Genomic DNA, 25145 nt, shown 5'->3' on the forward strand with positions numbered 1-25145 from the left:
TATACACACATACAAACACAAACACATGCATGCATACACATGCTCACACATGTGCTTGCACACATGCGCACACACACACGTGCGCACACACACAAACACACACATATGTCTATGGCAGCTGTTCTTCAACTTGCATCTTCCTTAGAGAGTTAGTCTAATACCAGGGATTTTGAACTATCTGTGTACAGAACTTGGCCCTGAAATTTGAATGAAGATTGGAAAATATTATTTGAGCCTTCTTTAAATATTAGGTTTGTTTGCTATTCTAAGAGATGAGAAAGAGGCTTTCATGTTTTATCTGGCATTTCAGAAATTTCTGCCCACGGGAGATGGAATTTTAAAGAACAGTGTCCGGGAATTGATAATTATTCTTGTAACAAAAACTACATGTGGTTTTAAATTTATTTTTCTGTAGCTACAAGAGCCAAATACAGATCGACAACTTATTGAAACTTCCCCAGTTCTACAAAAACTTACTGAGTTTGAAGAAGCAATCGGAGTGATCTTCACTCATGTCCGCCTTCTGGCCCGGGCGTTCACACTGAGAACTGTGGGCTTCAACCACCTGACCCTGTGAGTGAAGAGCGCTCATCTGGTCCACTTGACTGTGCAGGGGAGCAGCTTCCAAATGGCCCTACCCTCCAGACGAGCCGAGAGGGCAGACACGCTGCACCAGTCATGTGGCGTGGTAGGCAGCAGCCAGGCAGCTTTTGATCCCATTAACATACATCTTGATGTGGTCATGATGTTTTTGAGATCTGAAGGGAGTAAAACTTTTGTCCATTCAGAGACATGCACTAAACAGTAGAAGTTTTACAGACCATGTGGTCTATTTGTCATTATTTGCCATAATACTATAAAAACAGCCATAGATTAAAAAAACAAAAAACCTAAGTGTGACCACTCTAGTAAAACTTTCAGGCAGGCTGTGGCTGGATATGGCTTTCTAACTCCTGCTTTAGACAAATGATTTATTGAGACTATTGAAATTGAAAATAAGAAAAACTCTGCTAGAGATTAAAACCCTGGGTTCAGTCCTCGGCACAGTGAAAAAGAAAAAAAATAAGAACACTAGCAAAATTTTAGGTACCAGTGTATACGTGGGGCAATATAATATAAAATGTTTTTCCTTCCTTAATTGGAAAATTCTAAACTCTCTTTAAACTGTAAGAGTAAAGACACAAGCCGGGCGTGGTGGCGCACGCCTTTAATCCCAGCACTCGGGAGGCAGAGGCAGGCGGATCTCTGTGAGATCGAAGCCAGCCTGGTCTACAAAGTGAGTCCAGGACAGCCAAGGGTACACAGAGAAACCCTGTCTCGAAAAACAAAAAAAAAAAAGACACAGATTTTGTAAATATTTGTAAAGTCCAGATATTCTTTGAATAAAGGACATACATGTTTAATAGGTTTGGAAAATTAGGGGCTCTATCTTACAAAAGTCTTTTCTAATTTTGACTTTATTTTTCAATTGGTATTACTCTGCCTCTGGCCAGGTGCTGTTTACTAATTTAATTTGGTAGCCATTTAATCCTGAAAGCATTCAGTTTTGGGCTGGACACATGGGTTGGTGGTTAGAGTAAGTAGTATTGCTCTTTCACAGGACCTGAGTTTGGTTCCTAGCACCCATATCAGGTACTCAAAACTCATTGCACAAACTTATACACAGACACATACACACCACATATACCCATGATTTAAATAAAAATTAAATTTAAAAAATTCTTTTCAGAAATTCTCAACAATTGAGAATGTTCAGGGAATAATATTTAGTTTTATGCTTTAAAAGTAATCTTAAAAATTATGTGGGTTTTTTAAAATCCACAAATACTTATTGTTTTATTTACTGTGATATTTCCTTTTCAGAGGACACAATCAGAGGATGGAATTTCTAGGTGACTCCATCATGCAGCTGGTAGCCACAGAGTACTTGTTCATTCATTTCCCAGATCATCATGAAGGACACTTAACGGTGAGTTTGTCTTCAGTTACTGCCTCTTGTAAGTTTGCACGGTAGTAGGTAAGAAATAGGAGGCCCACATACATACTTGTTTAACTTAACCTAAGGTGACTTATGATATAGTCACTTTTCATATCCCCCAAAAATAAGGTAATTACAGATACTCTGCCATGTAAATTTTGTGGGTGTGCATGCACACACTATAAAAGTGTGAGTGAGTATAACTCGATGCAAGGTAGGACATGTCAGATACAAAAGTACAGGCCAGTTGCTAGACGTACATGGTCAGGGAAAATTCTTGTAGCCACAGAGGGCAAGGAAGGCTTCGTGGGTCTGGTGATGGGCAGGATGTCGCCACTGTGAATTTAGTAGGAGGCACTTTGTATGCAGTGTTTCCTTCCTTCAAACTGAGTCTGGGGAAGCAGTGGTCTCAGGCCTGCGAGTGACCTCTGAGAAGCCGCTTGAGAACCATGTATTGGGAAAGCTGGTGCTAATCTATTAGGAAAGCTGCACTGAATGCTCTTCCGTGTGATCCTTATCGTGATGAAGTTAACAGCAATAGTTTCATACTCTTTAAATTGTTATGCATGGTTTTCTATGAATAGAATTGGATCTTAGTTCTGTAAGTATTGGGAGCAGAGAGAACGTGGAGTTAGATGTAAATTCTCAGCAGTATTTCTCATGTCAGTGTTCACTCTCTGTATTGTGCTTCTGTCGTCCGCCATGTCCTGCCGTGTCCTATGGTAAGTGCTCAGGAATCAGCAGTACACCTTTAGCTTTAAGTGAACATGTTGACTGCCATTTAAAATGAGCTGCTCTTAGAAAGGCAAGGATTTCTTTCTTTAGTTGATCATTGAATTCTTTAGAAAATATGAACTGTTTGAGAGCCAGTGTCTCACATCTCGCTGAGGACGACAGCAAATTGTGTATTCACTCTTCCCCATTAGAGAAGAGACTTTATAGATGTCAAAAGTACCAGCTTTATCAGTGAAGTTGCCAGTAGGTGGCCTGAAGACGCTCGATTCCTGGACTCTGGAAACTAGCTGCTTGAATACGGCACCCTCCTCCTGCTCTTCATAACTAACTGCGGACTCTAGATCTTCTGGGATGGGACCTGTTCTCAGATGTGCTGCCCCTCACTAGCTCCAGCCCTGAGTAGACAATAGACTAAGCACAGGAGGCCTGAGTCCTGCCATGAGATGCAGGTGAAGCAAAGCCAGGCCCAGGGCAGTGCTGCAGATTCAGGCCCTGGCTTCTTTCCACTGTTACTTCAGTGCTAGGAGTGTAGTTGGTTTGGTTTTGTTGTTTTGAGATAAGATTTGGTTCTGTACTCCAGGCTGGTCTCAAACTCATGGCAGTCTCCTTGCCTGAGTCTCCCAAGTGCGGGCATTATGGGTGAGATCCAGCATACCCTGCTGCAGACACATAGCTTTGTACAAAATGAATTTATAATTATAAGCCTTGCTGTCTTAAAGTCAGAGCTTTTACTAGACTGGTGTTAGCAATGATAAAACTCCGATACATATGGCGGCTTTATGAAGTATCGTTACAGAAACCTTTGGAAGAAAAGAGTAGCAGCAGCAGATCTGTAGGCAAGGCGAAGCTGATCTGTCGTAAGCACGTAATTTAAAGGCTGGTAAACACTGACAGGAGTGCTCTGTCCTTGAAATGGCTTCTCCATTGGTTTCTATCGCACCGTATTCTGGATTTTTCTGTGCCTCTTTTCTTAACTGCTGTGGCTTAGCATCCTTTGCAGGTTCCGCATATTCCTTGCAGTTAGTAAACATGTCAGATCTAAGAGGTCACTGCTAGACCATGCCTCCTCCTAATATACTGTCTCTCAGACAGTCTACTCCATGTGTTCAGCAGTTTTATCTTATTGGCAGAAAACATGCACCTGATGTCTGCAGGTTCACTTGTGTCCTGAGCTCCAGTTCCAGATGCCACGAATGAGCAGAATATTCCTCCACCTCGGTCTTCTTGAAGTTTTCCTGTGTGTGCACTGAGGATAACATCAGCTATCCAGTACGGTGCATTAGAAACCTAGAAGTCATCTTTGCTTCTACCCTTTACTTCTCCTCCCAAGTCCTAACAGTGCTACTCCAGTATTTCTGGGACATGTCCTTCTGTCACCACCTAATCTCCATCACACACACCAGTCCTGATCACCTGGGTTACTGAAGTGCGCCCTTCATCGCTATCGGAGTGTTACAGGAAGAATGTGATTGATGGGGGACCCAATTAGAAGTAGGAACATTCATAGTGTTGTAACAGATGCCCAGCTTAGGGTTCTGGTCGAACAAAGCACAGGAGAAGGAGCATCCTTCTCAAGAGGAGTGGGCTCCCCAGGCCCTGCAGACTGCCTGCTACTCTTTGAAAAGCTTGCCTTGATATTTTCTGAAGGCATTTTTGTAGTCTGCCTAAGAGATGGACAGTTTAAAGCCAGAATCTTTAGGAGACACAGATCTCAGGATGGCATGAACTCATTTTTCTTCTATCAGCTTGTACTGTGATCCCATCCATTTTATGTGTTCCTGCCAGAAGAGTCTTTTTCACAACAGCTCTCCTGGGACTATGCCCAGTGAGCCATTTATCCGCAATCTGTTAACGCCGAGACTGTCCCTGTTCTCAGTTCTCAGACCTCTTCTCCTCCTTTGACTTCTGCTCCATAGGTGATCTCATTCTGTGTGTCTTGTGGTTTTGAGACATCTGTATGTTATTTTCTGACTTCTGTCCAAAGCCTTCATCTCCTTCTCACACTCTAGACACATATCTATAGAATATAACGGCACTCAAGTACCTAGATATAAAAACATGCACATCTTTAATTAGATTTCTAACAGTACCTCAGACAAATGTGTCTAAAGCAAAACAGTTTTCAGTTTTCACCCTCCGTCCTGGTACCACTCAGGATTCTTCATACCAGTAAGGATTATTCCATTATCTCAGTTGTTAAAGCCTTAGCATCACCCTTAACTCATCTTCGTCTCCTATTATACCTCCTCACCGTTCACACCGCCTGTCAGCTCGACTGTCTTAGTTCTTCTGAGTCCTGGCTCCAGCTTCTCTGCTGATGCTGTTGTCTAAAGTGCAGCCATGCTCTCCTGTCACATTGGCCCTTTCTTCCTCTGCGGTCTGTCTTCAGTACGGTGTGTGGAGGAATTCTGCTTCCAGTGTTGGAGACTGAACCACAGGGGTTGTACATGGCAGGCAGGTGCTCTTACCTCTGAGCTGCATCACCTAGAGCGATTGTTTGACAGGGCAACCAGTAACAAGCGTCCTCTGCATCAGACCTCTTTACATCTAAGAAGAAAATGCTGTTTAGTCCCATCGTCTTGACACTGGCCTACCAGAGTGGGGATGTAGCATGTGCTATGATGCTCCTCTCTACGAGGTCCCTGTAGCCAAATTCCTATTCTGTATGTACTCGGCAGATAGGCTTTGAATGAATGATCTTCACAGCCCAGATTAATGGTCTTTGGTTCCTCTTTGGACAATGCCTACAGAACCAGCAGGTCCCTGCCACCTGTTCAGCCGTGTGTCGTGTGCTGTTTCCGCTCTGCACTAGCCTGCTAGGTTCAGGCCTTTCTACCATTGCCTTTGCACATGCAGTTCCTCTACCTGGAAACCATTCTGCAGCTGATTCTTTATTTTGCTTAGTGTCCTCTAGTGTTTCCTTCACTTGGCAATTCTGACCAGACTTCTGGATGTAGGAGAAACGCCCCTGACCCCTCACTCCACCCGAGGCCAAATTCTTCACTCCTGTTCCACACTTTCTTCAGCTTGCCTACCCCGCTAGACCAGATGTTTTGAAGGAGCATGTTTTGTTTCCTCTTTAGCCCAGTAGTGCCCAGCATGTGTTAGGTTCTCAATACAGACGTGATAGAGAAGTAAGCGAGGGAGGGTTTGCAGAAGGGTAAGTCACGTAGGGCAGTGGAGGCGGTTCTCCAGAGAAATGGGCATGTTACTTTATGTGTCAAGTAATGAACAGGAAACTGACTTTGAAATGTTTAAGGATTAAAAATTTTTAGGCGTGCAGATTACTGGAATTGCACTGGAAGGGTAGTAATTGATTCCTTCTTGTAATTACAGGCACAAGATGGCAGTTAATCACGTCTGAGAGCCTTAGCATCGAGCTAGTTGGGGACACACTTGTTTTACAAAGAATAAAGACACAGGGCAAATGTAACTGTGTCTGCCAAGTTTTTCAGGTTGTTGGGGAAAAGTATTACTCTGTGAGTGAGTCCTGAAAGGGCCTGTTGGGGAAGGAATGCGCATCATGTATATACAGTTGCCATAGTTAATCAAATTTGAATTGGGGTGTCTAGGGAAGATGTTCTGTCTATACACTGATGCTTCTGTTCTTCAGGGTAAGCCTACCTGGAAGGTCAGTGAGAATAGAGTGCCACAAAGAAACCTTTTACTCTGGCCAGAACGACTGTCTTACGGCACTTGCAAATTAGCACCCTTTCTACGTAGCCTTTCGCTCCGCTGGTGAGTTAACAGGAGCTGCTCATCCCGTGCCTCCTGTGTGCCAGGCACTGTGTCTGGTGGTGGAGTGCAGCTGCTCATCCCGTGCCTCCCGTGTGCCAGGCACTGTGTCCGGTGGTGGAGTGCACCCGCACAGTGAACTTGTGGGAGCTGTTTGCTTGATTGTAGAGGAAGGATGCAGGATAATAGAAAGAGAGCAGAGATTACAAACAAAAAGCTTGAGAAGTGGTGACCTCATCCTGCCCTGCTGCCTCCTGCCAGCTGGAGTATAAATCACGCAGGCTGCCAGGTACCCTACCTAACAGAGCCCCGAGAAGATGGATTCCCCAGCATCCTGACAGGAGTTCTCTATCACTGACATAGTTTGGCTCCTTGTGTCTGACCTGCGTTCTGCCGCCTATCATCTGTGTAGCTTTTCTTTAATTGTCATAGAAATGGAGACCATCTAGCTACCACTCTTGGTATAAAAGACCTGTGTGGCATATCACTGTTAATTTTAATTGTATATTTTGCTTTCACTCCACTGTCTTCTATTAAAGCCCTCAAGATAATAGATCTAAGTGTGCTTGCCTTACACTAGGTGGCCCTCTTGGGCAGCTTATGTCTCATGCTGTGGTTTCCTTCTGCAACCTAGGATGACAAGGGAAGTTAAGGGAAGAATGTCAGTCTCCGTGTTTTAATCCAGGAAATCTTATTCTTATGGAAATTTAAGTTTAAAGTAAGTGTGGGAGACTTCTGCTGAGATTGTGGGAACATTCAGAAATATTACAACCAGAGTCTGAGCTTTGGAGTGCTTGCTGGCCCTTGGCATTGCACCAGAGATCAACAGTCCCTTTGACAGCTTTATAAAGGTCTTAGCTGTACTCGTCCTCACTGTTTCTGATTTGCAATTAAACTTTAGCGAGGGCTAGAAAGGTTATTAGAGACAGGTAACGATTTGGTAAAGGGGAGAAGTTTGAAGCCAGCAAGGAAATGGGTATCGAGAAGATTTCGTATTAAAGTAGAGCCTAGAGGGATTCCAAAGCTTTCTAGACTCTTTTTCCTGTTATTGAGGAGCAAGCAAACCTTACCTGCTGTCGCCACCACCACTACAGACAGTGCCTCTGTAGAAATAGTAATTTCAGTGTCAACATCTTGCCTTGCCTCTTCCCCATTGGGGATTCCATATCGTTTGCTGGGACATTGACACTTCCTTCCATCTTCTGGTGGCCTTGGTCTCCCTCACTTGGTTCTGATTTTCTTTCTAGTTCCCCCTATGGTCACCTTGCTGTGTCGTGGTCTCTACTTTTGCCACTATGTTTAATTTTCCTAGGAAATTCCCTCCAGCCATTTTCCCATTAACTAACTCAGTCTTTTTCAGTTCCAATTTTATGTTCAACAGAATCCACACAAACTTTTTCAAAAGGCAAGCATCCCAAGTTCAGAGTTCAAAATTCTGATTCCTTGGTGTTTGGGAGAAATGTGGGCACTAGTATCTGAGGAGAAGCATCTTAGGCCTTAGGACTGAAGTTGGCTAAACACTCTGGAGAGGGGTTACCCAGGTCAGCGCCTCTAGAGAGCATGGGGGAGGGGGCAGCTGGGTGCTGTGCCTGCGTCTCCATCAGCCTGGTGATGCTTGTGGTTGAGCAAGGTGTGGCTTTCTGAGGAGCAGGTCCCCTGTGAAGCATTGCTTCCTGCTGCCTGCTAACCCAGAACCTCGCCGCAGGCCTTGCTTCTTGTGCCCATCCTCGCTGGACCCATGGTGTGCCAAATAGTAGCTTTACTAAGGTTGAATTCAGCTGGGGACAGAGATGGAAACTGTCCCTTGGATGAACCCCCATTTGGGCTTTCATGCTTGAATAGAGACTTGTTGCAGGACATTTTGAACCCATTGTGAACCCCGAGATGATACCTGTTTACCTTGGTTGATCTCATGTTCCAGATGTAAGTGGACTGCAACAATAGAGGTTAATGACTGCTCTCCTTTTTCCTTGCCGACTTTTGGGTTATACTCTGAGTTTTTGGCAAGAACTTAGCATACCTCACTTTTAGCTACTTCACTGCTTTAAGATCTGCCAGGGCTTGTCTTAAAGCAAAGCTGGGAGTATCCTGGTTCCTTCTCTGTCACATAGCATTGTTACATAGCGCTGAAGCTGGGTCCCTGACACTGGAAGGTGGCAGCTGGGCATGACAGCCAGCAGCGTGTCATCACTGCTGTGTGCTCTTGTTTGCTTACATTGTGCCCATTGGTCCTGGGGAAGAGCGTTTACACAGCCCGTGGTGTTTCCCTCCTTCCCCAAAGTGGATTCTATTTGTTCAACATAACCATACTCCCAAATAAGCTTCTTATCCTGCAGGTGATGCCACAGGCACAGCACACAGATGCCCCCTCCCCTATGCTTATCCTACTTTAACTTGAAATCTAAACCACAGAAAGAGAGTCATCTCCAGCTCATGTGTTCAGTAAATGGCTATGGTGGGTTTTCTATTGTTTGTATCGCATGTCACATTTGGCCTTTTAGATTTTAGGCTTCTTTGTGCATTTTAATTTTTATCTTTTTATTGGTATATGTTGGCTGTACAAAATAACATATATATACTTAAAGAACTAGTGTACTAAAGAAAAGCTGTAGTTAAGGAGGAGTTAGAAAGAAAATGGAACAGAGACAGGCAAAGAGTTACAGTCTGAAATTCAGTAGCAGGTGAGGCTTATGAAGATCAAATTGTATCTCTGCTTCATGAATCATTGTCGGACAAATTAAGAACATATTGTTCCTTATTTATCCATTGTCAAGGATTCAATATCAAGCATTGAGAATAAATCTTGATTTTCATAAGCTTTGTTGACACTGTGGAGCCATAGAGTATAAAACTTGTATCTAATAAACACAGTGCACTGTGGAGCAGTGGTGGGTGTGATGCTAGCAGGACTCACAGTGGCTTCTTCTTGATCCTGTGCTCAGGACACAGCAATTTGTGTATGCTTCTGGTAAGAAAACATAGATTTCGGTACATTAGTCCCTTGAGTCTTAGGGATCGGGGATAATTATGTCACTTGTTAAAAGTTCAGTGCATTCCCATCGTGGTGTCTGCCTCTTTCCCCTAGTCTCCTTTGCCTTCTCTCTTCTAGTGTGTGTCAAGTGCTTAAATTTGGCTTGTTGTGTGGACACTTGGGATAGATCAGAACAATTTTTAGGCAGTATCTAACATTACTATGGAATAGTCCTTGGAGGGCTGATAATGGTCTCAAATTCTTAGCAGACATTTCTGTTTTGAGTTCCTGAGGTTAAAATATATAAATAATTTTGAAATTTGGGGCTGGAGCAATGCTCAGTGGTTTATTAAAGAGCTTGCTGCTCTTCTAGGGGGTCTAAGTTCTGTTCTTAATAGCTGTGTGGGGAGGCATACAGCTGTTCTCTCCGGGGATTCCAGCATCCTCTGGCCTCCATAGGCATCTGTACACTTGTGGTGCACATATATGCATATACTGCATACACACAGTATATAAATAAAAGTTAAATCTTTAAAGTTATATTTAAAATTGGTTAAAGATGAAGGGTCTGAGTATGAAAAGACAGAGATACAGGGTACATAATATGTCTTTAATAACGATATAAATAAATAGATCTTTCAATAATATTAAAACGTCTTTTCCCTAAGTCATGTAGTATTAAAATTAGGATCTGTGTCATGAAGTATGATGCTTCTCATAGACAACCATAAACACAGGCTTGCTTGGTAAGTGTGCCTGCTCTAATCATTGGTGAAGGCTGGTTATTTCACAATATGGGAAATTTGTTTGGAGTAGTAAAAAAGGGTAAGGTTTCCAAATTCTATCAAATTGTACACAAAAGGGGTATATTTTATTGAATGTAAATCATATTTAAGTAAAATGTTTTTTTAATGCTTCCTGATTTGGTAGCTTTGAGCTTCTTAGTGGTCATATCTTAGTCAGATTGCTGTGCACCCCTTTCTCCAAATCCTGCTCACTGCTACTAAATAAGTAATTGGGTACTTAAATCCAGATAGTAATTGGGTTAAATCCAGATAGTATCTCAGGGTGAGTCATTACGAGACAATAGGAGCATTTGAAGTATGTCATTGTCACTCGAGGGCAGAGGACTTAGACCTTCAGGACAAACTGTCAGGGTGGCTGGGTTTAACAGGGGAGCAAGAGAGAGAGACCAGAACTGAAGAGGTGTCTAACTGTGCCCCAATCCCTTCTTACCAGCTGTTACGAAGTTCTTTAGTGAATAACAGAACTCAAGCCAAGGTAGCAGAAGAGCTGGGCATGCAAGAATATGCCATCACCAACGATAAAACCAAGAGACCCGTGGCCCTAAGAACCAAGACTCTGGCGGACCTGTTGGAATGTGAGTCCTACCCACAGTGGGAAGCTGAACTTTCAGGGTCAAGGTTTAAATTAAACTGAGAGCTTATTCTTCTCATGATGATGATGATATTTTGGCTAAAGAACTTCTTTTCTCTTTTTCTAGGTCTTTCAAACAATGTTTTGTATAGCCCAGGCTAGCCTCTGTGTAGTCAAAGGTAGCCTTGACCTCCTGGGGTGCTCCTGCCCCTACCTCCCAAGTGTTGGTGTTGCAGGCTTGGGTGACCACATCTGTCTAAGAAACTTGTTTTTACTTTTTTTTTTTTTTTTTTTTTTTTTTTTTCTTTCCACTAAGACATGTGAGTGATACATTTGTTGGTTTGGTGTACATTCAGGGGTGGCTGCCTGTCCTACCCTCCCGGCTCTCAGCCATCAAGTCCCTTTGTGGGAAACAAGAGCACAATGAGAAGTAGTAGGCATTGAGAGCCACCGTAGCATTCTGGGCTTGCTTGCTTGCTTGTTCGTTTGTTTGCTTGTTGCTATCCAGCATACTTCATAAAGGGACACAGAAGGAAGGATAATTTATTCTCTAGACACCAAAATCATCACCTGTTGTTCTGAATGAGACAAAACTGTAAACAGACACCATCTTTTTCATTTTCTGATAAGGTCTGGGAGCATTACAAATAATTCCCTTATAGCTAGTTAAGGGATTATATACATAATTTTATTATTTCTAATATTACTTCAAAAGAACTAGACTATTCTCTGGGCTTTCTAGCTTTTTATGTTATAGTATTTTTCAGAATTGTAATTATATAAAATATAAAGTACACTGTGTAGGCCAGCTTATTTACAAAGTATAAAGGCAGTCTAACCAAGACATCTAAAGGGAAGCAAAAGTCAGTTCTGATTGGTGTCACTGACCTTTTTATTTTAGCTCTATAAATGGTGCTTCCAGTCTACTTGGTTAAAATTGTCTACTTGGTTAAAATTCATTTAAATGAACTTATTTTAACATTTTTTGGAATTGTCACCTATTAATTTACTTACATAGATTATGCTGTTGTTACTGAGTTTTTCTTAACTTGGACAGATAAAAATTTTTTAATTTTCTCACTTATTTTTCTGTTTATGAAATTTAACATGGAACTGGTACACATGAGTGGTCTTGAGATTGGTGTTGGGAGTGGCAGGTCCAAAGATGTGCTTATTCTAGCATTGTCTATGACCTGCAGCTCGTGTTTGAGTCTATTGGTGTTAACTTGGTTATACTCCCAGATACCATCCGTAGGATAATACAATATTTGGTATACTTTTAGACTAATGGATCTCAACCTAGGAATTGAACCATCCTTTCATAGGGGTGGCCTAAGACCATTGGAAAACACAGATATTTATATTGTGATTCTTAATAGTAGCAAAATAACAGTTATGAAGTAGCAATGAAATAATTTTATGGTTGGGGGTCACCATAGCATAAGGAACTGTATTAAAGGGTCGCGCGTCAGGGAGGTTGAGAGCCACTTCTTTAGACTATTCACTTAGCCATCAGCTAAGTGCAGATCTGTATCTGTGTTCTGTGATTTTGTATCTTACCACATGTCTATGTTGATGCTTCTGGTATTAGTGATAAGGGGTTTATTTTTAATTGAAGGAAAAACAAATAATTATGCCTTAAAAAAGAGTGTTTAGAAGTTGAAAACCTTGTGAAAAAGCTTAGCCCTTATGGCCGGGGAGATGGCTCAACAGTTAAGAGCGTTTACGGCACACATACATACATGCAATGAAGTATCAAGATTAAGAAAAATTAAGAACCTTTTGTTGTTGCTGTTTCTCATAACTAACAGTGAATTGCATGTTTCCCATCTGTTTTTCAGCATTTATTGCAGCACTGTACATCGACAAAGACCTGGAATATGTTCATACTTTCATGAACGTCTGCTTCTTTCCACGGCTGAAGGTAAGTGCTAACGTTTACGTCACTGTGTGCTTTGTTTCCGGCGGCTCTGAAACACACTACTCAATGCTCTGGGGATTCCCACAGGAGTTCATTTTGAATCAGGATTGGAATGACCCCAAATCCCAACTGCAGCAGTGCTGCCTGACACTGAGGACAGAAGGGAAAGAGCCGGACATCCCCTTATACAAGTAAGTGCTTGCTGTCTGCCAGCCATTCAGGGCAGGGTGCGTCCTCAGTCAGTACTTAAATGGAAAACTCAGAGGGTAAGGATAACAGGAGACCTCATGTGACAGCAGCTAAGCCTGAAGCGCGCCGCCCTAGCCCTAGTGGACGCATCTTGACTGTTTCTGCTTTCTCCCATACATACATTTCTCCCATAGGAGAGGGTATACTAAGAGTGTAAGACCGAGGGTATAGCAATTCAGGTGCTGTGCTTGCTTTTTTCTTAAAGCTATATTCATTTATATATGTGCATATGCCTTGCTTACATGTATGTATGTGTATCACATGAGTGCTTGGTGCCTGTAGAGGTCAGAAAAGAATATCAGATCTGTTGGAACTGGAGTTATAGAAGGTGTGAGCTGCGTGTGGGTGCTGGGAATATAACGTGGACCCTCCACAAGAGCAGCAAGAGCTCTTAACCCTGCCCCCCAACTTATCTCTCAAGCCCCGGGATGAAGTGATTCTCTTGTACAGGTGTCTATTGTCTGATTTCCCAGAGGGTGATAGACTGTGTTGTCTGTAGCAATATTTGAGTGCCACTCTGTACTTTCCCTTGAGCCTCTGCTGGCCTCTGACTGTTAGCTGAAAGAGTGTTTCCCAAGCCTGGTCAAAATGGAACAAATGTTTACTGCTGCTACTTGGTTACTCAAGTCCTTGCTTTTTCCTGGAATTTGAATCAAAAGTTGCCTTCAACTTGTGAATGTAGCCAGCAGACATTCAGAAGGAATGTGGGTGAGTCACTGTGTCACTTGACACCAGTATTCATAAAAACAGATTTGACTCTGGATTGAGAAGGGGGCTAAATGGGATTTGCAAAGTAAAGAATCATCCGAGTACATGGCTGCCTCCCAAGGTGCACCGATAACACGATTTTAGGAAGCTTAAAAATCCATTTTCCCTGGGCTGGAGAAATCCTCAGCAGTTAAGGCACTTGCTGCTCCTGCAGAGGGACCCAAGTTCAGTTTCCAGCACCCAGGCTGGGCAGGCTCAGAGGGCATGCCCCAGCTAAAGAGGTAAACGTCCAGGCGCTGTCCAGGGCCAGAGGGACAGGGGAGAGCTGGGCTAAAAATGAGGCTGACTAAAGTCTCATGCAGTAGGCAACGCTACTCAGGGCAGCAGACAGTTTATACTCTGAGAGTTAGGAAAAACCACACGAGTAAGGCGCTCATTCACCAGGGCAGGCCGCAGGTGGCTAACACGCTTTCCCCCTTGGAGGCACTTGACTAGCAGCAGCTGAAGTAAGCTCACTCCTCCTACCCGCTACACCTGGGAGGAGCACGGGAGCACATTTCCAAGAACAGGTCTGTGTTTTGAAGCTGAGGCCAAAAGACTCTTTGCCTTATTTTCTTGGAGTTATCTTACAAGCGCTCAAAATTCTTACATGACTCCATTCTTGGACCGTGTTCCAACACACCCACATGCATATACATATGTATTTTTCACTAAATTAAAAAAAGCCTAGTAGTTTCAATACTGTTTACTCCATGCCTTTGGGAACACAGGGTTCTAAGCACACCCATTTGTGCAGGTGTGCTCCTTCTGAAAGCTCCTCCTTTTGGACTTCTCAAACTTTAAAATAACTAAAGTCACAACATTGTAATAAGCATTTGTGCTGCCAGCAAAACAGGCCAGAAGACTAGTCACCCCATGGCAAGAAGCTGTCAGTGTAAAACAGTTTCTTTATTGGAGGAAAGTCCTAAATATTTAGAAATAGCATATTGAGCTGTTTGATAAACATAATAAGCTGTGTGATGTGAACAAATAACAGAATTTCCCCTTCAAAGGGCGAAGGGTCAGTGGTAAAGGTGCTGTGTGTTTTATAGCACAGGCTTTAGCAAGTACCACTTTAAGCCACAGTGGGCACCCCTTGAATATGGAAACACAAAGGAAATTGCTGTGCTCTCTGTCTATAAATCCTCCCACAAAAGTCCATGGTGACGTTGTTTGTTGTTATCAAGATGGTGGCTTGCTTTACATAGTTTTCATGAGCACTGTTCATTCCATCATCATTCTCGGCTACTTTTAATTTCCCCTTTCCATGAGTTATCAGGGATTTTTGTTTTTTGTTTTTTTTTTTTTTTTTTTTTTTCCTCTGTTTGAAATCTGCATCTTGTCATTACATCCAGAGTACCTGGAGCTTTGTTTTTTAGTGGCTGTTATATACTCGCCATTATAGCATATCTCTAAAATGATCACAGATGTTTCAGAAATTAAATATGTTTGCTGATCTCTTAGGTAAAATACTAAACATTAGAAAGAATCCATAAAGGGTGTGAAACCACTCAGGTGTGTCTTGAGGTGTTATTATCCATTTATTGCTGTTAGCTGTGATAAACATTGTAAAATAACCAACTAAAGCCCACAGTTCTTCATAATGAAAGTTTGTTAATTATGTGATACTCAAATATCCACACTTGAGCCCTCAGACACTGATCCTATCTGAGAAAAATGTAAAACTGCAATGCAGATTTTTTAAAACGTTACTGTTTCAAAGCTCTAAATCTTGTTAGGTTAGCAAATCAAACACTGAACTACTTCCTTTTCCCACATTGTTACTTTTATTTCTCTTTTATATGCTTTTACTTATGTCTATTCTATATACTATATACTGTTTCTAGGCAATAAGAATGAGGTTTTTTTTTTCTTTGCTATTTTGTTAGTTATATTCCAGCACACTACCTGAGCATTGTATCATAATTAATGTTCTTTTGTTTCAGGACTCTGCAGACAGTGGGGCCATCCCATGCTAGAACTTACACTGTGGCTGTTTATTTTAAGGGAGAAAGGATAGGCTGCGGGAAAGGACCAAGGTATGCAAAGAGCACAGTTTCCCTGAGTGTGTTTCTGTGTTCAGGGAAGACTACCTGGTATTTAAAACCTCTGCAGTCTGGCTCACATTAGGCTGTGGGGTGGGTGTCTTTGGTTACAGTACAGTGAATGCGGAGGACCAATGTCCCCTCTAAGCCGACTGAAAGGCTTGGTGATCAGCCTTGCACAGGACACGCCATTGTACCAGGGGCCGCATCAGTTGTTACATAAGTTAGTTCTGTCGAGTTTCAGCCTCAGCAGAATGCAGGCATGTTAGGTGTGTCATGGTGTGCATAGCACAGCATTAGATGTTTCCTGTCACTTGAGCTTTGTGGGCATGCTTGCCAGTTTTAGGAAAAAAGCGGGGGGGGGGGGAATATATATGTAAAATCTCCTTTCTTCGAACCTTCTAATCTATGTTTTGCCTGTTTTTCTCTCTATACATTTTATCTTATTCATATTTAAACTTTCCATGGAGTATTTTGAGACAAGAAATACTGTAGCCGTAATGAAAATGGAAGATACTCTACTACATATTGAAAGTGTGGAACAGATACCTTAAAGAGACTTTGTGTAAATAAAAGACATTTCTGAATGCTCTTGTGTGTATTCCTAGCTATGCAATTCCATATGTGGTGGAAGTAATCATGTGAAATTTTATGTACTAGCTATGAAAATCAGCATTAATGAATCTGTAGCTATAATTTGTGTTTTTGAAAAAGAAAACCTTTAAAATCTACCTCACTTTTATTTTACTCAACAGTATTCAGCAGGCAGAAATGGGAGCAGCAATGGATGCACTGGAGAAATGTAAGCCTATCTCCTTTTCTGTATTTATACCTGATAATGTAGTGAGTGTGTGTGGATGGAGGATGAGGATGTAGAGGAATGGCTAAGTTCTGATCAAATGGGGTCTTACTCTGTTCATAATTATTCTCCATACAGAGGATAGGAGACTGTGCCGTGTAAATAGCAGACTGTAGTCTTTAGAAAGCATTCCTAAGTGTGTTTGGTTTTTATTTTCCTCATAGAACCCTCTGGAAGTGGCCTTCTGTTTCTGACCATATTTCCCATACTTCCGTAGTCACATCAGCCAGGCATGGTGACACGTGGAAGGTAGATTCAGCATAGCAGGAGGTGAGGCCACCTGAGGCTACATTGTGAGGTCAAGGTGAGCCTGGGCCACATGAGACCTTGCTTCAAAGCAAAATAAAACAAATGAAATAAAAAACTAAAAATCTCTGTAAACGGGGTATGGTGGTACATGCCTATAATCCCAGCACTGAGGGGGCAGAGGCAGGTAGATTTCTGAGTTCAAGGCCAGCCTGGTGTACACAGAGAAACCCTATCTTGTGAGGCTAGGGATGGGGTGTAGAGGGTTGGGGGTTGGTGGGGAATCTTATGTAGGCATAAACATATACATGGAAAGATTTTTTTTTTCTGTATAGTTTTTAACCATTGTCTTATTTAAGTTGGGTGGCAATTATATGTTTCTGAATACATTCACATGCTAATGTGTGTATATAAGACACCTCACTTTCGTCTAGTATGTCAGAGAGAATGGCTCCAGATTTCTGAATAGTTACACATTATTTACTTCTGTGGGTGTGCTGTATTTTATTGATGTTTTTCTTATTATTGGTGGGTACTCTGTGTGTGTGTGTGTGTGTGTGTGTGTGTGTGTGTGTGTCTGTCTGTCTGTCTGTTCACTGTCTATAATAAATGTCTATATTGTGCTGCATTTAGTTTTGAAGATACATTGTCTCAAGTGTGAAGACATGTTGAAGAGACTTCAGTTGCATAATTGACCATGTAGAGAGCTGCCTAGTCTTGTAAACAGAAGGTGTGAATACAGGACATTGTTCCTCTGAGGTCTGTTGTGTTGCACAGAAGACCCTGTGGGCATGATAGGCCAGTGCTTCAAGAACCAGCCAAAGGAGTAAGAGAGGGTGAATACACAAACTCAAAGTGAAATGGCCCAGGATTCTCAGGTTTGAGAGGTTCCAGGAACTGTTAGAGGGCCAAGTGGAAATCAGCAGGCAGTGGCTTACTGTTGGGGTCAGGGAGGGAAGTTAGTGGGGACAGCAGCAGTGCTGCCAGGGCCTCGCATCCTGCAGTCTACAGTAAGAGTTTTACATTGACTTTTTTTTTGAGTATGTTTTCATTGATGGGTTGTATAAATGCACCATCATTTCTTGAAGGAGAGTGGGCTTCTGTTTTCCAGTTACACTAGAGTCCATCCCACTTTGGATGCTTGCATTCAGCTCTAAAATGGTACTGGAAAATGACTAATTCCAAGACGGACATCCCAGACATACTGAGAGGAGTGGATTGCTTAGCTGCTGGACAGTAATTTGGCATTATGTCTGGTCCTTAGAGAAGTTCTTACCTCTAGGTTGGAATCCAACCTAAGGAAATACTTGGATTCTGGACTATAGCTCACACACTGTGGTAATCATGACAACTTGGTTTATAATAGCAAAATGTTTAAATAAAGTGAAACTACACATTAACAGTAAGCAAATGTTTATCAGTAAATGGATATCTTAAGGATTAGCAGACGTTTTCTGTGAAGGACCAGCTGGGTGTATTTAGTCTTCACAGGTCATAGTCAGCCTCGGTTACTAGAGTCTGACACTGTAGCACACAGACGCAGGAGGTGTCAAATGTCTGTGTTTCTCTTTTATCTTCAGAAACTGATTGGAAGCTGTATTTGGCCTGTTGGCAATACTTTCCCAATTCCCGACTATCCAGATGTGATGTTTGTAACTGTTGAAATAATGCTGTTGGAAACTGACATAGAGCTATAGGAAATGCTTGTGCTGAGATAAAGGAAAATATGATAGCCGTAATACATAGCAGGGCAGGAGTGGGGAGTGTATGTGTGCACACATAAAAACACACACTACATAATGCAGTGAAGCTTTTCTGAAGAGCGCGCTGTGGATACGCTCTGAAAGCTTGTTCATGGTTTGATACAAGCAAGAGGGCTTTTAGTACAAACTCAGTTACACGATGGAATCTACCGAAGAAATGGGCCCTATTTGGGAAGCCTTGCCTTTACAGCTGAGTTTTGGGGGTGTATTTGACCAGGGTTGGTTGGTTGGTTGTTTTTAGTCCTTACAGTACTCAAAGTCAAAGTTGATAGAGTCTGTGAGGAGTCGGCATTGCTGATAGAACGGCGCTGTGCTCCTGCCTTAGCTCTCAGGTGCACGAGGCCTTTCTGCCTCCCTGCTTGTCTTCCAAGTGCTTTCTCCACCCTGTCCGTGTCTTCTCCAGCCTGTGGTGACGATGGCACACAGTATAGAGAAGAACTTAGGGTCATAGTGCACTTCATCACTCCCCGCCCTTACAGCAAACAAGGAAACAGACTCGCTTTCCTGGTCAGGGCGCCTCCAACTCTTCATGTGTGAAGTACAGAGTAGTCCTTAGCTGGCCAGCACAGCTGTGTCCTCTCTCCATGCATTGCCAGATAGCGGATCTCCTATATGACCTTTGTCTGTCTGAGTGCTGGCTGCCTAGGTACACAATGACTGTTTCTCATTCTGAGCTTGGTTTCTTAGTCCATTGTCACACTAATACTGCACTGCATGTGACAAGAGAATTGTGGAATTCCTAAATCACAGTCCATATTTTCTCGGTGTCTGTGCTGTTATGCAGGGTCAGATAGATATCAAACTAACTATAGCTAAACAGCACCACTGAGTGGCAGATCTCCTTTTATCCATCAGAGTTCTCCACCTGAGTTACCTCTGCAGACAGAGCCTTGGCCTTTTATGGTACACTAAAGATAGAATTGATCACTGGACACAGAGACTTAGACTGTGGCTTCCTTTTGTCCCTCTGATACGGTTTCGCTCTACTGAGAAAGTTTCCTTCTTGGTAAACATGCGTATGGTAACCTCGCGTGTTGGAAGCTTTTAGTTTGAAGTTTTCTGAACTATAAACCTCTGCCTCCTCCCCCCCTGCCCCCACCCCTCCTCCTTCTCTTTCTTTCTTTCTGCCTCTCTCCCTGGAATTCACTAGTTGTAGAGAATGCTGCTTAAAGCACCTGCTTGTTTGGAAACACTCCAGAACCTTCTGTCTTTATTTTATTTTAACTTGCTGTGTGGCTTGGTGCCTTTATTGGTGCCTGTGTTGACACTGGAATCCAAGACGTCAGTCCAGACTCTGCATGTGTATGAATAACAAAAGAGTAAAAAGAAGATAAATCATTCTTAATCTGTTTTATAAAACACAATCACTATGTGTGGTCACTATATACTTGTGTGCATTGTTCTCACCATCTTCGCGCCTATGGATATCCTTTATTAAGTATTAAACGTATCTCCTTGTGTCAGATAACTTTCCCCAGATGGCTCATCAGAAGCGGTTCATTGAACGGAAATACAGACAAGAGTTAAAAGAAATGAGGTGGGAAAGAGAGCATCAAGAGAGAGAGCCAGATGAGGCTGAAGACATAAAGAAGTAAAGGAGGGCACGGAAGTGGTGCTGCATTTGCTTGCCTAGGAACTGTGACTGCTGCCCAGCGAGACCTAGCCTAGTTTGCCTGCAGACAATGAATGAAGTGTGCCCATTGAAATAAAGCTCCAAGTCAAACTGCGGTTGTCGTCTCACTGCTTGAGCATCCTGTTTCCAGCTGGATAGTCTTTATTACAGAGTATTGGATTTCTATTTAGTGGATGTGCATTGCTCCCTTCATTTTGCTCTTTAGAGAATAACATTCAGGAAGGCATATTCTATGGAATAGATGCTGTTTTGTTTCAGGTTGTGACTTCAGACTGTCAGCTGACAAGAGACAAACTCACTTCACCAGATATTTTTGGTTACTTGTTACTTACTGCCTGTGGTAGCAGCTTTACTTTTTGAAATGTTTTTCTGCTTTCCTCTGGGTGTTTCTGTATTGCTCGTGTGATAATACCGAAGCTAGCCTATTCCAAGAATTGAGTCTACGCAGAAGAGGCCCTCAGCCTCTAGCTGTTCGTGGAGCTGGAAAAGGACTCGGGCTGAGTCACATATTCTTTGAGTCGTCAGAATAGGGAAGAGATTGCTGTGCTCAGTCAGAACATCTTTTAAGCCAGCTGCTCTCACAGTGGGATTTGCAGTCCTTTGGAGACGTTGATAGAGAGACTTTGGGGGGGTGTTTCAGAGTCTCTTGAAGTTGTGTTTAATTTACGTGTGTGGGGGAGTGGGTAGGAAGGGCTAGGAGTCAGGAAGAAAAGTTTTTATTGCTTTTAGCAGCTTCTCTAATGGTCCCTCTAGTAAAAAGACAGGGCATTTTCTCTTTCTTTTTCTTTCTTTCTTTCTTTCTTTCTTTCTTTCTTTTTCTTTTTTCTTTCTTTCTTTCTTTCTTTCTTTCTTTCTTCTTTCTTTCTTTCTTCTTTCTTTCTTTCTAAGTTATTTTACACTGAACATCAAGGATTTCTTATTAATAAAAGCAAAACTTATAACACAAATGTGTCTTTATTCATTATTCAGCAGATATTACATAGCAAATGCCTGCTGTGTGTCAGGTATTGTTCCAGGCTCTGGGGGTATTACAGTGAACAAAACCACACTCACACCTCAGAGAGCTCATATGCTAACACAGGAACACCGTAAATATACAAGGAACAAGTGAGGCAGGGAAGTCAGTGGGTGCCGTTTTAAGTGGGATGGTAGAGGAAGTCTCCCTGAAAGGCTGTCATTGAATTAGGAGGAGGAAGGCAGGAATGAACCTGTTAGGGACCTAGAAGTGTTCCTTATCTACATAATGATGCATCATTGAACATTTTAAAATGCATTTTAGCATTGTAAAAATTGTTACTTTGAAAATATTAGCACAGAATAAGTAAACCCCTCATGACTCGTACATCCTGCCAGAGCTGTGTGGATGTATGTGTACACACTACTCAAACATTTAGTCAGTGGAATGCTATATGTTCAGTTTCCACTGCCATTGTTAAATTATATGGTAAGGTGTGCTATGCAGTTGTTATTGTAAGTGGCTGTATGGACGTACCATCTTTAGCTATGATCCTGAAAGATGTGTAGGTTCTAAATATATATCACATGTCCTTCCTTTGAACCCTCCAGGGAAGCTGGGGACAGGATGACATGCCAGCACTGGGGAGGGAGAAGAGCTCATTTTGAGCCACTTGTTCTAGCATGTCTTCCATGTCATTGGTGTTGTATCTGAGCAGCATGTTTAAGTTATGTGTGCAGTGGATAGCAGGACAGGAAGTGGGGAATGCTAGATTCCTGAGTGGCCTTGACAATGCTATAAGCAAAATGCAAGGGAATATACTTGGAATTTTAAAGGCTATGTGTGTACGTCTGTGTTAAGCATCCTATGACATACTTGGGTCAAGACACCTCCTGGGGGCGGGTTCTCCACCATGTGGCTTCAGGGATGGAACTCACCTCATCGTGCAGCAAGAGCTCTAACCAGCTGGGCTTGAACTGTTCTTTAAGTGTTTTCATGACTCTTAAGTGTTTAAAAATAATGCCAAATCTAGCATACCAGTCAAGAGTCTTTATTGAGGCTTATAGTCCTCAGGCTCTTTTCTGCTTCCCAAAGTAAAGTGAGGTCTATAAAATACTAGTACAGCACTTGTCGTGGACACATCAGGGAAGATTGGCCACTCTCACCAGACTCCAGCCCTGCCTCTTCTCCACAACCCAGGGTCATCTTCCAGTTCTGCCGAGGAGTAAGCTCGTGCAGTAACTCAACTGGAGGTAAGGCGCGTTGGCCATGAAGTCTGAAAGTTAATTGGGTGTGGTTGAGGGAACAGTCAAATGGGTGCACATATGCAGATGAAGGGACTCCAAGTGACTCTGGGTGCTCATGGAGGGGGTGCAGCCCAGCCTAGATGGACTTCTTGCAGGATTTTGCAGTTGGTTTATCCATCTGGGACAATGAACAGGAGCTGCCAAATAAATGTCTGGACTATGTGAAAAACACCTGTCTGCCACAGCTGAAATCTGGGGCTTGTCCACTCCTGCACCTGATATTTAACAGCTCAACCATATAAAAAGAACTGGTTTACTTGCCTTATTGCCAAGCACTGTCCCAGAACCAGTACCAACAGGCTTCTTGCGTTGATGCTTATCCATGCCTCTAATTCTCCTATGTGAAGATTGAAAGATGTTAAAATTGACAGCCATGAAACAGGCCTACGTACAAATTAGGGGTTTCCAAAGAACACTGCATTCAGAGATCTACTAGAACTTGTAGCATATAATATATCTGGGTGTATAGGCTCAAAGTTAAGTCCATGTCCTGAGGGAGCTCAGTGTTCAGAAGCGGAGGTGTGTGTTGGGTACCACACAGGACCAGGAGAGAGTAACCTGTTCCATCTGGAAGGTTGGGGTTTAGTCTGGTCTGTAGGAATGGCCTATCCCACAATATGGACTACTGTATTCCCTTGGACAAAAAGACTTTAAAGTCAAACGCTTTATTTAACCAAAATAGTATTGTGACATCATGAAATTGCCACGTTTTTAAGAGCTTGTAATAACTAGGCTATATGCAGATGTTCAGTTGGCTGGTGCAAGGAATGGTTCAGATAAGCTTGATGTATGTACACATTAGTCTTTGTAGACTCTTAAGTGACTTTTGCCCTAGGGATGTCCTCTACTCCCATCTTTTTCTGACCAGTTGAAGAAACTAGGTCAATCCATAGTGTTACATATTCTTGTCGTAACACATTGGTTTCTTGTGGCATCTATTTTCCTCCTGTTTCCTCTAGCTTGGGTCTGAAGCCTTGATTTTTAGATTGAGGTTAGAAATTTTTGGCAAATGTGTATTTTAGAAGCACCCCCATCCCCAATTATTATTTCTTTTTGGTAATAGGTGGTTGAGGTGGTTAGTTTTATGTCAGGTAGGAAAGCTGCAGATGTTTTAGGGTGCCAAGTTTGGGGTAATTTGTTCTCTCATGAGGCCCCTGTAGCCTCTTGAATAAAGTCCAGTTTTCTTACAGTGGCATCAAAATTGGACATGAGCAGGAGACAGCCCCCACCTACATACATGCAACCCACAACACACTTCTCTTCCCTCCAGGGCCTTTACTGCCCTAAGTAGGCTGTCTCTTCACTAATCATTCCTTCCTTTTTGGCCTCAGCTCAGGTACGAACTCCAGTAACTCTTTCGTGTCCTTCCAATGACGTGTCCATTATTGAGTTCTTCTTGGTCCGTTCTGTCCATACTCATTCTCTGTGTGTCCCCCTGCTTCCCTTCTCTCCTCTCTCCTTCACCTTCCTTCTCCTCCCCTGCTGCCCCACCCCCACCTTGTCCCCAAAGTCTCACTGTGTGGCCCTGGATGATTTGAAACTTAAAAGACCCACGGGCCTCTGCCAAGTGTTGGGATTAAAGGGATGGGCCAGTATCTTTATTGTCGCTACCTTTTGGCTTACCTACCTTCCCTCGCTAATCCACGGCTCCCAACGAGTTGGACCATCATTGATCTACCTCTGAGGTCCTGGCTTCCAGCTCTACACTGTTCCTTGTGGACTCTACCACTGTCCAGTGAGTAAACATAGCTGGGCTCCCCTTTGCCATTCTTCCACAAGCCTCAGCTCCCTCTGCAGTAATGTAGCTTCCTATATAAACACCATCCTCCTGAAGGGCCTCGAGGCTGAGCTGAAGAGAGTGACCTGTCAGAAGCCATTGGAACACGCCTGCCCTCTCAGGATCTCCTGCACTTGGACTCAGCACAAACTAGTGATCCACACTGGACCCCACAAGCCCAGTGGAACCCAGCTGGAAGCAGTGCCTTTGCTTTGGCTTTGTCTACCTCTGCGTTACCTTTGTCTACCTCTCAAGGCAGAAGCTGTGAGGAAGTGGACAAATCAGGTATCAGCTCCTGCAGTGTTAAGACAATAGCAGCCTCAGGAAACAGGAAGGGAAGCCTTGGTCTTTGGTGAGAGCACTAACTGGAGGGTTGGGACCAGTTTTCTCACCAACACCCATTATCTCCAGCCAATATATTTCACTACAGACTAGTGACCTTTATGTAATCTTACGTAATCTTTTTATAACACATCTTCTTTTCATTTGCAACCACATTGTCACCAAACTGCTGCTGTTTAGTTCTTTGGGAGCTATTCTGAGTTTAATTCAAAACAAACAAACAAACAAAAGCAAAAACAAAACAAAAATCCAGATAGGTTTCCCTTGCTGTGCCCCCCCAGCTAGATTCTTATTGCTGACTCACAAATCTGGGGCCTAGAGACATCCCCTTGAAGAGAATCACTGTCCCCCCACCCCTCCATTTCTGCCAGCAACCCAAGGGTAAGTGAAGCTGGCTGCCCTATCTATCACTCGAGTGATAGATTAGGAGAAAGTTTTAGATGGGGTTTCTTGTTTTTGTTTTTAATCCGGCTACCTAATCATTTGTATGCTGCATAGGAGCCCA

General features: G+C 42.8%; 1 protein-coding gene across 2 annotated transcripts in view; it reads left to right on the forward strand.

Annotated features, from left to right (window-relative positions):
* Positions 1-20909, forward strand: part of Drosha (drosha ribonuclease III) — a 104518-nt gene extending 83609 nt beyond the window's left edge. For both annotated transcript variants that reach the window (XM_051150987.1, XM_051150989.1), the window contains 8 exons: positions 416-573; positions 1864-1969; positions 10659-10800; positions 12638-12720; positions 12805-12908; positions 15660-15752; positions 16514-16560; positions 20091-20909. In XM_051150987.1, the coding sequence (XP_051006944.1) occupies positions 416-573; positions 1864-1969; positions 10659-10800; positions 12638-12720; positions 12805-12908; positions 15660-15752; positions 16514-16560; positions 20091-20221 (864 nt within the window). In that variant the 3' untranslated portion in view covers positions 20222-20909. The remainder of the gene's footprint in view (positions 1-415; positions 574-1863; positions 1970-10658; positions 10801-12637; positions 12721-12804; positions 12909-15659; positions 15753-16513; positions 16561-20090) is intronic.
* The last annotated feature ends 4236 nt before the right edge of the window (positions 20910-25145 follow it).

This window comes from Acomys russatus, chromosome 9 (genome assembly GCF_903995435.1).
Source record: "Acomys russatus chromosome 9, mAcoRus1.1, whole genome shotgun sequence".
Lineage (NCBI taxonomy): Eukaryota > Metazoa > Chordata > Mammalia > Rodentia > Muridae > Acomys > Acomys russatus.